The 12,681-nt window shown below is 49.1% G+C and overlaps 4 protein-coding genes across 4 annotated transcripts; 2 read left to right on the forward strand and 2 right to left on the reverse strand.

The window, feature by feature from the left end:
- Positions 1-1,988: 1,988 nt before the first annotated feature.
- Positions 1,989-2,724, forward strand: FPRO_13315 (uncharacterized protein; the record flags this gene model as incomplete). Its single annotated transcript, XM_031222753.1, has 2 exons — positions 1,989-2,418; positions 2,474-2,724. The coding sequence occupies 2 exons, from the start codon at positions 1,989-1,991 to the stop codon at positions 2,722-2,724; spliced, it is 681 nt and encodes a 226-aa protein (XP_031088181.1).
- A 239-nt stretch (positions 2,725-2,963) lies between these two features.
- Positions 2,964-3,398, reverse strand: FPRO_13316 (uncharacterized protein; the record flags this gene model as incomplete). Its single annotated transcript, XM_031222754.1, has 1 exon — positions 2,964-3,398. One exon carries the CDS (start codon positions 3,396-3,398, stop codon positions 2,964-2,966), a length of 435 nt encoding a protein of 144 aa, XP_031088182.1.
- Positions 3,399-6,067: 2,669 nt separating this feature from the next.
- FPRO_13317 (putative acetolactate synthase) lies at positions 6,068-8,408 on the forward strand (the record flags this gene model as incomplete). Its single annotated transcript, XM_031222755.1, has 5 exons — positions 6,068-6,204; positions 6,339-6,437; positions 6,492-6,559; positions 6,607-8,298; positions 8,350-8,408. The coding sequence occupies 5 exons, from the start codon at positions 6,068-6,070 to the stop codon at positions 8,406-8,408; spliced, it is 2,055 nt and encodes a 684-aa protein (XP_031088183.1).
- A 3,072-nt stretch (positions 8,409-11,480) lies between these two features.
- On the reverse strand, positions 11,481-12,457 carry FPRO_13318 (uncharacterized protein; the record flags this gene model as incomplete). Its single annotated transcript, XM_031222756.1, has 2 exons — positions 11,481-11,937; positions 11,994-12,457. 2 exons carry the CDS (start codon positions 12,455-12,457, stop codon positions 11,481-11,483), a joined length of 921 nt encoding a protein of 306 aa, XP_031088184.1.
- Between the last annotated feature and the right edge of the window lie 224 nt (positions 12,458-12,681).

Raw genomic sequence — 12,681 nt, forward strand, 5'->3', positions numbered from 1 at the left:
AAGGAGACCCTAAGTTTAGTAAAGATATCCCAACTTTATGTAAAATCACCTAAGTCTTTTTCTCACTTAGGATTAAGATCCTAAGTTTTCTTTCCTCCCCTTGGCGAGTAACATAAACTACCTAACATATTACATAGACCACTGCCTGTAGGTGTGATCCTACTGACAACTCATGCCAGTGTTGTCGACCTTTGAACCGTCTCTGGACATGTTCTAGAGCAGTACAAGAAGCTATTTGTTTATGGTCTGCAATGGGGATCTATACAAACCAGATTCTTGGACGTTTCTGTACCACTAATACGGTGGCATTCAATGTGACATCGTTTTCGCTATGGGCATGGACCTAATTCTGGTGAACGGAAACAATCGTGCTGTGAGTGAAAGTGGCAGGGTCTGGGCTTTAAGTCTCTTTCACCTCGCCCTGTGTCGCGTATCCATCGAGGGCATCGTTGGAAGGATGTCGACATGGAAGGAGATTGCTCTCGTCCTGGCTCTCTTTCGTCCTTTCGTAGTTCGGTTCTGAGTGTACCTGACGACGTTCAACTGTTTCTTCCATTTCCTTCACAGGCTGTTCCTTTCCATTCTCACTGCTCCTTCGATACATAGGTACCTAGGTAGGTACCTAACCGGGCATGCAGAGTCATTGACGCCTGAGGCACACCGTGGTTTCTATCCAAGTTCTGTCGTTCAAAATTTTGTTCTCAACCCCACCATCCTCACCACCACGCACCATCATCACCATCATCATCACCACCACCACCATGCCTGATCCCCTGCCCGACGTTTCCGGTCTTCTTGCCCTCCTGGAAAGGTACCGGGCCCGCAAGCGGTCCGGCCTTCCAGGAGGGTTTGCGACTGAAGAAGAGATTGCCTTCGCTCAGAGGGATTCCCCCATCAATGGGGAGCGTATTGCTCCTGGTCCCTGGCCAGATTCCTCATCCTCCCTTCCCACCCCACCTTCATCCCCCTCCTCGTCATAAAGGGTGTGTCGGTGTTGTCTTGTGTGTCTTTTTGGGAATCTCTTTTTGTCGTTTTTTTTTTTGGAGCGAAGATTTGGTGTCTTGGGCTTCGCCTCTCCTTTGATTTGCTCCCGGGAGCTGTTTCGTAAACCATTCGCCAAAGACGACCACTTGAACAAGAAGAACGACAAAAAGCCCATTAAGATCTCCCAGGAATCTCCATAAAAAAGGTTGGTACCTGAATGTTAAGCAAACTACTGCAGCTGACCTCCAATAGACAGTTTTGTTCATGACCAACCACCCGCGTGCTGCTTCTCAAATTGGATGCCTTGCCTAGCCTTATACCATACCTTTCGAACCACGGCCTCACTTCTCCATCATCACTTCTTGATTTTCTCTCTTACCCCCTTTGCATTCGCAATAGGCGTCGCGTCATCGTTGAGGTTGTCCGCCGGCTCCCTTTTGTTCCAAAAATGGGAGAAGAACCAGCTTCGGTCTCGCAATCGCTTTCCCTCCGCCTTAAATACATGCCGCCATTGAACAACCGATCCACACGCCTTTGCGCTTCGACTTCGTTGTGGCGGTCAACCTGGGTTACCAGCTTTCACCTCACGCTGACCAATTGCGTTACCGGGGGTTTGGCTGATCAGTAAACCCCACTAATGTATTTGGCAGCGGTCATCAGTAGTCGAAGCAGATACATAAAACATTGCCGCTTTGCACTCTTCCAATTAGAGATCTGTCTTCGGCCTTAGACCTTCTGCACTGCTCATGTGCTTGCATTTGTCTCACTGAAGCCACTGCTTTTCAGGGTACCTAGGACGTCATGGTAGCATCGGCTTGGCGGTCTAGAAGCATGTTGGATAACTAAAGGCCAACTCCAATGAGATAACGCTGTACACCCCTGCGCCATCTTGCAGGATCGGACTAAACAAAAGGCCTTTGGATTCCCCCTCGGACTACGTGGCCCTCTGACTACTGATCATTCCTCGAACTTTCTCCTGTTGTCACAATTTGAGAACTCTAGCAATGCCGGGCTATCAGCTTCAGTCACCTTGCCGCGCGGAGGATGGCCTACAAATTGCGCAGAGTCAGGTCTCAGCCTTCTTTGAAGAAGCATGGTGGAGATTATCATGGACTGACAGAACTCGTGAATCATTGATCCAGAGTATCGCAGATCGAAGTCCCAAGAACTTGCTCACCAAACGAGAAGTTCGGAGGCATCAAAAGATAGTTCACCTCGAAACTGGAGATATCGTTGGATACGCACGGTGGATCCTCCCCGAGTCTCACACAGACGCTTGGCTTGAAGCGCAAACGCCAGACGTGAGCGATGAACAGAAGGAAGCTTTTGCAAAGCGTCATGCCGAAACCGACTGGAACCCACGCGAGGATAACGATAAGTTGGATGATCATATTGACGGTTGGAGAGATAAGCACAAACAGGAAATGGACATGGGTAAGAATTACCAAGAGAATGTCGCACCAACTTGGTTAAAATTAACGCCCAATAGAATTACACTACCTCTGCGTCCATCCAGATCATCAGCAAAAGGGACTAGCAAGTTTACTTGTCAACTCAGGTCTCAAAGAAGCCAAGAAGTTAGGCATAGATGTTATAATCGTGGCCATGGGCCGGCGAGCTCTTGGTCTCTATTTGAAGCACGGCTTTGAACTGCTTGAGGAGAAGAGCCAGAGTATGAGTTACTTTGGGGTAGATGAACTTTACGAGACATTTTACTTGAGAAAGAAGGCCGAGAAGTGATGGCGAGGAACTCCTGTATCATCGAACATTATCGACTATACATCAACGACTTCCCCTGCTCAAAGAAGCCGAGAGACGTTCAGTGGCTGGCCCTGTCATTCGTTGGTGCAGGGGGACTAGTTGAGATCGATCTGGCTATATCAATAAACTAATGCACGTCTTTTCTTGGCACGCGCTGAAAAACGTATCTCATAGACATGATTTGACACTAGTAGACCCAACTCTATGCCTCCATGCTCTTATAAGTTGGACTTAATCTTTCCAGCAAGACCCTTCACCTCGCTAGTGAATCGATACACAATATTATCAAAGCTATCCTCGGGGAAAACGTAAAGCCAGCTCAGCTCGTTGTCGTTGCAGAACACACCGTGCTCTGCATCTCCTGGTATCCAAACGAGGTTGTTCTTGGAAACTGGGTATCTTTGCCCTTCAATTTCGACTTCTCCAGACCCAGATAGAATGTAGTAAAGTTCTGCCTGCTTGTGGCGGTGTAGTGCTAGAGTTCCTTGAGGGGGACATGTAGCAATGCCTGCAGTAAGTGAGGTCGTTTTTGTTCCTGGAGAAGACAACAGAGTGTGCCAGGTTGCGTCTCCTCGACCCTTTTCAGCGAATGAAGACGGAGTATTTTGCGACTTGGCACCAACGTCGACGATTAACGGCTTGGAGGATGACATGGATGCCAATGATAGCAGCAGTCAGGCTGTTGACGGAAACGGAAGAAACAGTGACCCGATGAGACGATCCGAATAGGTTTATAGCCAGAACAGCTCAAGGATTTCGACGGGAAGTCTATTTCTTATAGGTTAATGTCTGATACCAGAGCCAATAATGTATTTCAAACTTGAGACAGGGTCGACGACGCCTTACACACATCATCTGACGCAAATAGAAAAACGACACGGCCCGATAACCATAAAGGGTAAACAAACACGACTTGTCTGCCGGAAGTCTCCAGAATTATATGCGATAATGATGAAAGAGCCACATCATTGAGGGGCTCGCACCAATAAACATCAACTAAGTTGCTGTGACATTTGCACTAGACTCGGAACTGATCTAGGAGATCAAGTCTTGCATTAGCTAATGGTTAGGGTTGCGATATAGTTTTCTTGGCTTGATAAATATTATCTTTGCCCGTAGACATTGCTATCATCAGATAAGTTACTGGACTCCGTGAATGGGCGAGTTATCAATTTTGATGAAATGACACGCTCCCAGACGAGGCTTGGAACTATCAGATGGTGGCGTAAGTGATCGAGCCGTAAAGTCAAATGAATGAGCCAATGATTCAGAGGCATGGTGTTTGTAAACTAGAAACTTGGGTAGTTCCATATCGCTGAGGTCTTTTTCACGCGTTGCACGCGATCTTGAAGCTAGTTACAGTATTCTCTAGATGCAGCAACATCAAATATCTGTCTTGGCAAAAAGATATATTTCTCAAAGGCGAGATGTCTTGAGTCACAAGTATGAAGGGGAAAAACTAGACAAGAGGTCCTCTTGAGCTTTGATTATTATGAAACCCCATGCAGTAGATTCTGGCGAAGCTAACAAAACCACCAGACTAAATCCTTCAGTGCTGGACCAAGAGCAAAAAGGAGAAGTCTCTTTTCGAATGGATTGTTCTGGCTTTCGGTTCCTTCAATAAGTCAATTCAAGTCGTCTACTACAGGAAAGGCTTGCGTAGGGTTAAATCTCATGGCAAAGGATATCACTATGACTTGGATATCTGAAAAACGAGGAATCCAACTACTACTTTTCATACATCTCAAATGAAATTAGATCCTGAAGAGAGTGACTCAACACGGTAATATTGTTCTTTTACGAGTATCAGTCACCTGAGGCTCTACGGACTGTCGTCTTGTCCTGGCCAACCAACTCGGTGATATTGATCAGAAGAGATATGCCTTGGAGAGCAACAAAGCTTCAGATGCTGGATATACGGATCAGAGTAACTAGGTAGCCGAAGAAACACCTGGTCTTTTCATAACCTTACGATTTGGTCGCTCAGAATGAGGTCATGAATTTTACTTCCCTGATTACAAAGGGTCTCTCTCAATATCTACAAGCTATAATCTGAAATCCAAAGCACGAAAAAGGAAACCAGGCAGTAGAGGTGTTCCAAAAGTGGGATCGACGATATCTGCTCGTGAGCCTCATTCAAGATCAAGAGGTTGGAGTTTGTGGGGAAGCTGTAAAATATGGGCCTCGCCATCGCCGAAAACAGGACCAAGAAATGTGCCATCTTCACATGGCAGCGGCCAAGATCCGAAATGAAACCACCATCAGGAACGATTCACGGCGTTGATAATATCATGATTGACTGAGCTTGGGTCTCAAGAGCCCTAGCGTGACAGATAAGCCAGACATTGTAAATACTATTTTACTCAAGCCCAATGCTGGGAGTCCCTTCATGCTAGAAACAAGAGGCACAAATCGGGGAGCAAAATGGTTCCGAATGCACAGATCCATCTCAAGCTAGGGCGGAAAAGGTAGTGGAGGATTAAGGGAGCTGCAGGACCAAGTTCCCCCGCTTAGTCTACCACTTCCCCGACGTCAGAGCACCAATGTCACATACGCCTTGCAGGGTCTGAGGATGAGATGGAGATAATGGTAAGCAGATTGTTCCCGTTGCAATGAGTCAACGTCCTCCAACGTCGGCAAATGTCATGGTCTGAGAAACGGTAGATACAACGCCAGAACAACTGCCAGAGTACAAAACTGAGTCGACTTTGCGTTCCCTTGGTCCAGCTAACGCTGCTAGAGGCCCTGCTAGGCCGTTCTCGCAGCCAATCCAGCCAATCTGAGGGTCTGGGTAGGTGGCGATATCGGCCATTCATCTAGACCGTGATTGGCTTAGCAGGCCACCATCAGGTCTGGACAACTGCGGTGCCCCTGTAACCGTAATCCCACCTCGATTGGGCTGGGGGAGGTTCGGGGTGACAAAATATACCTGACACGGGAGTCTACACTGTAGTGCAAACTCACGTCTTTACGTCCTCGACCTTTTTGACACCACCAAGGGGAGTCACCTACCCTCAACCCCACACTTGACCTTGGCCCCACCCCGGCCACCGGCCCTCCGATGAACAATTGCTGAGGTGCTCGCTGTGATATTTTCTCCCGGGCTCGCCCTCGTTTCTCTGGCCTTTTTTAGCGGGCGAAACTCAAAACACTTTTTTCACTTCTCGCCTCCAAACACCCTCGCGATCAGTTTTCTCCCCTGCCTGTCCCCTCCAGGTTTTCAATTGATCATCGACTCTTGATCTCCAAACCTCTTGCGCTTCTCGAGCCTCGTGGCTCCTCTCTAATTGCTCTTCCTCTCACCGAGCTCTTCACCTCCACAATGCTCCGAACTCGCCAGGCCGCAAAGGCCATCCGGGCCGTCGCCAATGCCCGATCCTTCACCACCACATCAGCCGTTGCTTCCATTCAGACTTCAAAGAAGGTCGCCAGTACCAGGAGTCAATCCACTGCTGCTGCGTAAGTTGAAGCTTTTGTTCTGGTGGCGGTTGTGCGTTGCCCCGCGTCTGGTACCTGACATGGGGGGCAAAACTCTCACGCGCACTTTACAAAACGTAATTGGAGACAGCAAATGCTAATACATACGATTGTAGACCTGCACGCGATATCCCCAGCCCAGGCTTCAATGTCGAGAAGAACCAGAGCAATGTCCAGCCTCTGGTCAACCCCCGGAAAAATGACATGGATGAGTCGTATGCAATCCTCCAAACTCAATGTGATGACATATTCTGACAAACTATTGGCAGTTTCATTGGAAAGACTGGTGGTGAAATCTTCCACGAGATGATGCTCCGACATGGCGTGAAACACATCTGTACGTCCGCCGCCCTACATGCCACAATCAATGCTGATTCAATATAGTTGGATACCCTGGCGGTGCCATTCTCCCTGTTTTCGATGCCATCTACAACTCAAAGCACTTCGACTTTATCCTCCCTCGCCACGAGCAAGGTGCTGGCCACATGGCTGAGGGTTATGCCCGAGCTTCTGGCAAGCCCGGTGTTGTTCTCGTCACATCTGGTCCCGGTGCTACAAATGTCATTACACCTATGCAGGATGCTCTGTCTGACGGTACCCCCATGGTTGTTTTCACTGGTCAGGTCGTGACAACTGCCATTGGTAGTGATGCTTTCCAAGAGGCCGACGTTGTCGGTATCTCTCGTGCATGCACCAAGTGGAACGTCATGGTCAAGAACGTTGCCGAACTTCCTCGACGCATCAACGAAGCTTTCGAGATCGCCACCAGCGGTCGCCCCGGTCCCGTCCTCGTCGATCTTCCCAAGGATGTTACTGCCGGTATCCTACGGAGAGCTATCCCTACCGAGACTGCTCTGCCTTCTCTGCCCAGTGCTGCTTCCCGCGCTGCTATGGACGTGACCAAGAAGCAGCTAGAGGGTGCCCTCCAGCGCGTCGGCAACCTCGTCAACAAGGCCAAGAAGCCCATCATCTATGCTGGTCAAGGCATCATCCTTTCCGAGGGTGGTCCCGAGATCCTCAAGGAGCTCGCTGACAAGTCCTCCATCCCCGTTACCACTACTCTTCAGGGTCTAGGTGCCTACGACGAACTCGACGAGAAGTCCCTGCACATGCTTGGTATGCACGGCTCTGCTTATGCCAACATGGCCATGCAGGAGGCCGATCTTATCATCGCTCTCGGTGCCCGATTCGACGACCGTGTCACTCTGAGCATTGCCAAGTTCGCTCCCGGTGCCAAGGCCGCTGCTGCTGAGGGCCGTGGTGGTATTGTCCACTTTGAGATCATGCCCAAGAACATCAACAAGGTTGTTCAAGCAACCGAGGCCATCGAGGGTGATGTCGCTACCAATCTGAAGGAACTTCTGCCTCTGATTGAGTCCAAGACCATGGAGGACCGCAAGGAGTGGTTCAACAAGATCAACGAATGGAAGAAGAAGTGGCCCCTGACCGACTACGAGCGTGCCGAGCGCTCTGGTCTCATCAAGCCCCAGACTCTGATTGAGGAGCTCAGCAACCTCGTTGCCGACCGCAAAGACAAGACCTACATCGCCACTGGTGTCGGCCAACATCAAATGTGGACTGCCCAGCACTTCCGATGGAGACACCCTAGATCCATGATCACCTCTGGTGGTCTTGGTACCATGGGTTACGGTCTACCTGCTGCCATTGGTGCCAAGGTGGCCCAGCCTGATGCCCTTGTTATTGACATCGACGGCGACGCTTCCTTCAACATGACCCTGACTGAGCTCTCCACTGCTGCTCAGTTCAACATTGGTGTCAAGGTCATTGTTCTTAACAACGAGGAGCAGGGTATGGTCACACAATGGCAGAACATCTTCTACGAGGATCGATATGCCCACACTCACCAGAGCAACCCCGACTTCATCAAGCTCGCCGAGGCCATGCGCGTCCAAAATCGACGTGTCTCTAAACCCGAGGACGTTGTCGATGCCCTGAAATGGCTCATCAACACCGACGGCCCTGCTCTGCTGGAGGTCGTCACCGACAAGAAGGTGCCTGTCCTGCCCATGGTTCCTGTCGGTTCTGGTCTACATGAGTTCCTCGTCTTTGACGGAGGTAAGTTACACGCTCCCACAAAATACAAACAAATGCTGACCCCTGTTTTAGCCAAGGACAAGAAGAGACGTGAGCTGATGAGAGAGCGTACCTGCGGTCTGCACGGCTAAGCTTGAACCCCAGCTTAACCACGAGCCGCCACCAATCTGATACCATCTATTCCATCATGTCCTTTTTCTTAACTTTCTTGATTCCATCTACTTGCGGAGTTTTATGTTTACTGGGTTTTGCCGGCGGGCAAAAGTACCTTTTGGGGTCTATGATGATCAGCGCATGAGAGACCAACAAAAAAGCTGGAGGCTGGATTGCATTGAGTGTGGGAGGAGGGACTTGTTCATGTGTAGGATCAAATGTACACATGATGCGCGCGAGGACGCGTGAAAAAATGAGGATGAAGAGTTACGCCGAGGGCGTTTTTATATACCACCACATAATGAATGCTGTTGTGATAACACCTGAGCTATTGCGTCTTGGACTATGTGTACTTTGCAGAAGGTGTGGGTTTCTCCCGAGTCCACCAATTGAGGCATCTTTTGTCAGGCTTGAACAATGCGATTGTCGAATATACTCGGCTCCCAGTGTGGAGGCAAAGGTCGACGGATGTGGCAAAGAGCAGTCTCTTCTCCTGAAGCCTTGTTAAAGCGCATAACCTTGCAATCCAGTCGCACTTGAAGTACACAAGAATTGTAGTAGATAGTAAATTAAATGCCCGATGATGGATGCATGTAGGAGAGATGTCGCGCCAACACATTGCCGTGTGCTTTGCTTGTCCCCAGTTACCAAGTGCAGCATTTGGAAGTGGACGGCACCGACTGCTCAACAAGGCAGCCTCAGTGCGGTTATTGAGACGAACAATTAATCACATTGTCCTCTTACGTGCGAGAATGGTCAGATGGGTGAATTATACTTGCTCTGACGTTCCGGATGATGGCTGAGAACGTACAGCCGTTGATGAGTAGTACCAAGATGTTTCATAGCCGAGATATGACGGCGCCATGTCAGTTTTCCTGTACCTTCCGCTGTCAGTTGAGGAGGAGAATGATGTAGCACCTCCGAGTTATTATAGGAAGACTTCGTTAGTGATGGACTTCGTCTGAGTCGAGCTTGTGAGGGCTGCGATTGGAGACAACGTCGAAGCTTGCCAGAGATTGCACAACTTGGCTTCCATTTCCGAGGGTGAGTGGGTTCAAAGCACGTATAGTTTAATTTTATTGTAGAAAAGGTCTGTATTGCTTTAATTCACCTCAATAGTTGCGTTGCGTTTAGTGTTTAGTGTTTCTATAGAATAGAACTTTGTAGCAGATGCCTGATGCCCCCAGCCAACCACGTCGGCTGACATTAAAGCTTGCTTGTACAACCACACAACAGAGTTGGCTCATCATGGAGGCTGCAGCAAAACAAACCCTGGTGAGCCAAATTAAGAAGTATTAAGTTGTCTCTGAGAGTGGAAACACTCAAATCAGTATATAAATAAACCCGTGCCTTGCCCTTGCAGTCCTGCTCGCTCCTCTACACCCCTGGTGAGTTTAAAGGGCTATGCTGACTGGACAGAGTAAGTTTCCTAGTTCTACAACTATTTTCTGAAAGCACGTCACTCATCAAGATTTCACGCAACAGATTCAAGAGGGATGCCAAACTGGCACTGGGGGGATGTTTAGTACACAGGCAATGATGGACAGTCCTCAATAATGGAGTTTCACTAAACACATTTGGACACTAACTGAGCCTGGAGATGGCGGCACATATCGGGTTTGACCTTCACGATGCAAGTGGACTTCACAGTGGGATCTCGGGGGAAATGTTCCAGCTGGACTAAGCCCAGTGGGCGAACCCAATGCCACGAAATGAGCAGACTATTTAGCCAGTCACTATGGTGTCAGCATATATGGGGTCGTGACTCCCCTGATGCTGACGGGCAACCTGAATTGTTCTTGCCCTTGTTGGGGTACGGTGGCAGCCATTGAATGGACTGTCCGTTGACCAAGGGCATGTGAGACGGTGATGATCATTGACTAAAGTCAACATTCTGAGTCTCACAGGGGGATAAATGAAGGTCAAATACATGAGAATGCTGGGGGTACAGGAATGTGCTGAACAAGAAATGATGACGCTGGATGCAAAGACGGATACGCTGAAGAAAGGACATTACAAGAAGGGCAAATACATGAGGGCGCTGGGGAGTACAAGACTGGGCTGAACATGAATGAATGAGTGATGATGAAGGTGACGAAGAAAAGAAGGAGAGAAGACTCGGAGACTGAGGGGACCGAGTTTCATGGTCGGCCACGAAGGCCTTGAGGGGGAAGGAACGAGGCTGTCTCCTTCCCGCCACGATCACAAAGAGCCTGGCAAGTGAGGCAACAAGTACTTGTAGCAGTTGAACAATGGAAGGCGAGATGAGAGGCAATTGCGAGGCCCCTGAAGACAGGAGATGGGTAATGGCGATATCCAGGTAAAGCTAAACGTGCTTGGTCCAAGTCATCAACTGGCGACTCACATCGACCTGGGAGTAATAGAAGTATACTACTAGGAACTAACACAACATTGATGTCTTAACAAAGCGATCCAGATATTTCTGCAACTAGAGATGGTCGAAAGAAGTATGTGTGGACATCAGACACGAGCAACTCGACTGTCTTTGCAACACCAATTGGGACCCGAAGGGGAGGCCACTGAGACGGACCCCATGGGCCACCCAGGGAGAAACACCGTCATCACTGCTACGAAACTAAGGAAATTTTCTCCATGGCAGTAAGGCTGCCTGAAGAGTCTCGCTTGGAGACTACCAATACATGCCTGTGGGTTCCTCTGCACAGGGTTGTCATCGGATGACTTACCAGGCTTGCATTGTAACTTCACACCCTGCATCTGAGGGCATAAAAAGACACAAGTGACGACAAAAGTAAGAGTCCATCATATTCAATGTTTGACTGCCTATAATTTGGGCTTGAGCCATGTATCACTAGGCCCTTCGGGTGGTTCGTATGTCAAGCAGTAACTCGCATGCGACAACTGAGACGACTACAGTCTGAAGAAAAACACATTGTTCAATTTGGTACGTGATATGTAAGCAGCAGATTGACTACCAACTCAAGGTGAGAGAATACCACAAAACGCGATCCTACTCAACTCCCTAAGCAGAGCTCAAAGTGCAAGATAGACCTCCCAGCATGATGTCCACCTCACCAAGGCATCAACAAACCAGCTCCAGTCAGCAATCCGACTATCAATGCGACCCCTGAAGCAACCCCTCCGACCTTTGACAGAGTCGACGCGGCATTATCATCGTCCTTAGCCTTCCCATCCTCGTCGCCCTTGGACCCATTCTTAGCGGCCTTGACATCTTCAGCTTTGTAGATCATCTCAACCGCAGGAAACTGTCTAGCAATAACCATGGATGCAACCAAACTGGGATCACTCCACTGTTCAGTCAACGCAACCGTCTCTGTAGTATGTGTTATGTCGGGGAGGAAAGAGAGAAGCCCGTCTGTATCAGAAACAGGTTCACCCTCGACAGTGTGGACGGTGACAATGGCCGCAGTCTCGGCGACTCCCTCATAACAAGCGCTGTTGTAGCCAGCTGAAAGAGCGGGGGCAATGGAGGACCTGCAATATCCGTAGGGGAGAGAAGCCCAGCCGCTGCGAGCGATGGAGTTAGTGTACAGTAGAACAGACTATCTGAGAGATCGACATACCTTGGGCAGCACCACGCCAGGGTCTCGGAAGGCTCCAAGACTCTGAGCCACCATTCATCAGAGCCCATCTGCAGGGGGCGCGATGAGTTTACGCTCATCGTGGAGGTAAATACACCACTTCTATACGCCGATCCAGTCTTATCACCGTGTGCAAGTAATCCAGCGGTAGTCCAACCTTCAGGGCAGTGGATTCCAGGAGAGTGAAATGCATGAATGCCTTGCCCAGACTTTGGGTAACTGTACTCTTTGATGATGGAATCCATGGCAGCCCCAGAAGGAAGACATTTTCCATAAGGGTCAATTACACAGTCAGGGGAACCAAACCCATATACCAAAGAGCTCTCGAGGGCATAGACGAGATGATCGGTTGTTGCCCTGGTGCATTCCGGAGGAGGCGTGTAAGTCGTAGTGAGAGGACCAATATTGCTGACAGATATGCCAAAGTATTCGGTAGCAGTAGGCATCTTGGCTGAAGAATGATCTCGTGATATTTGAATAATGTGAAGTGGTTGTGATTGACGAGATTTCATGTATTGGTGTTATCCTGAAGCTTATATACAGTTTGATCATGAATATATCCGGAGAACTATCAGCTGTCTCCTCCCCACGGGTAAACGGGACGAGTTTCCAGACAGCTGGTATGATTTTGAGGCTTAGGCATTGCGTAGCACATCATGTTTGGTACCAA

This window comes from Fusarium proliferatum (genome assembly GCF_900067095.1).
Source record: "Fusarium proliferatum ET1 genome assembly, contig: FPRO_scaffold012, whole genome shotgun sequence".
Lineage (NCBI taxonomy): Eukaryota > Fungi > Ascomycota > Sordariomycetes > Hypocreales > Nectriaceae > Fusarium > Fusarium proliferatum.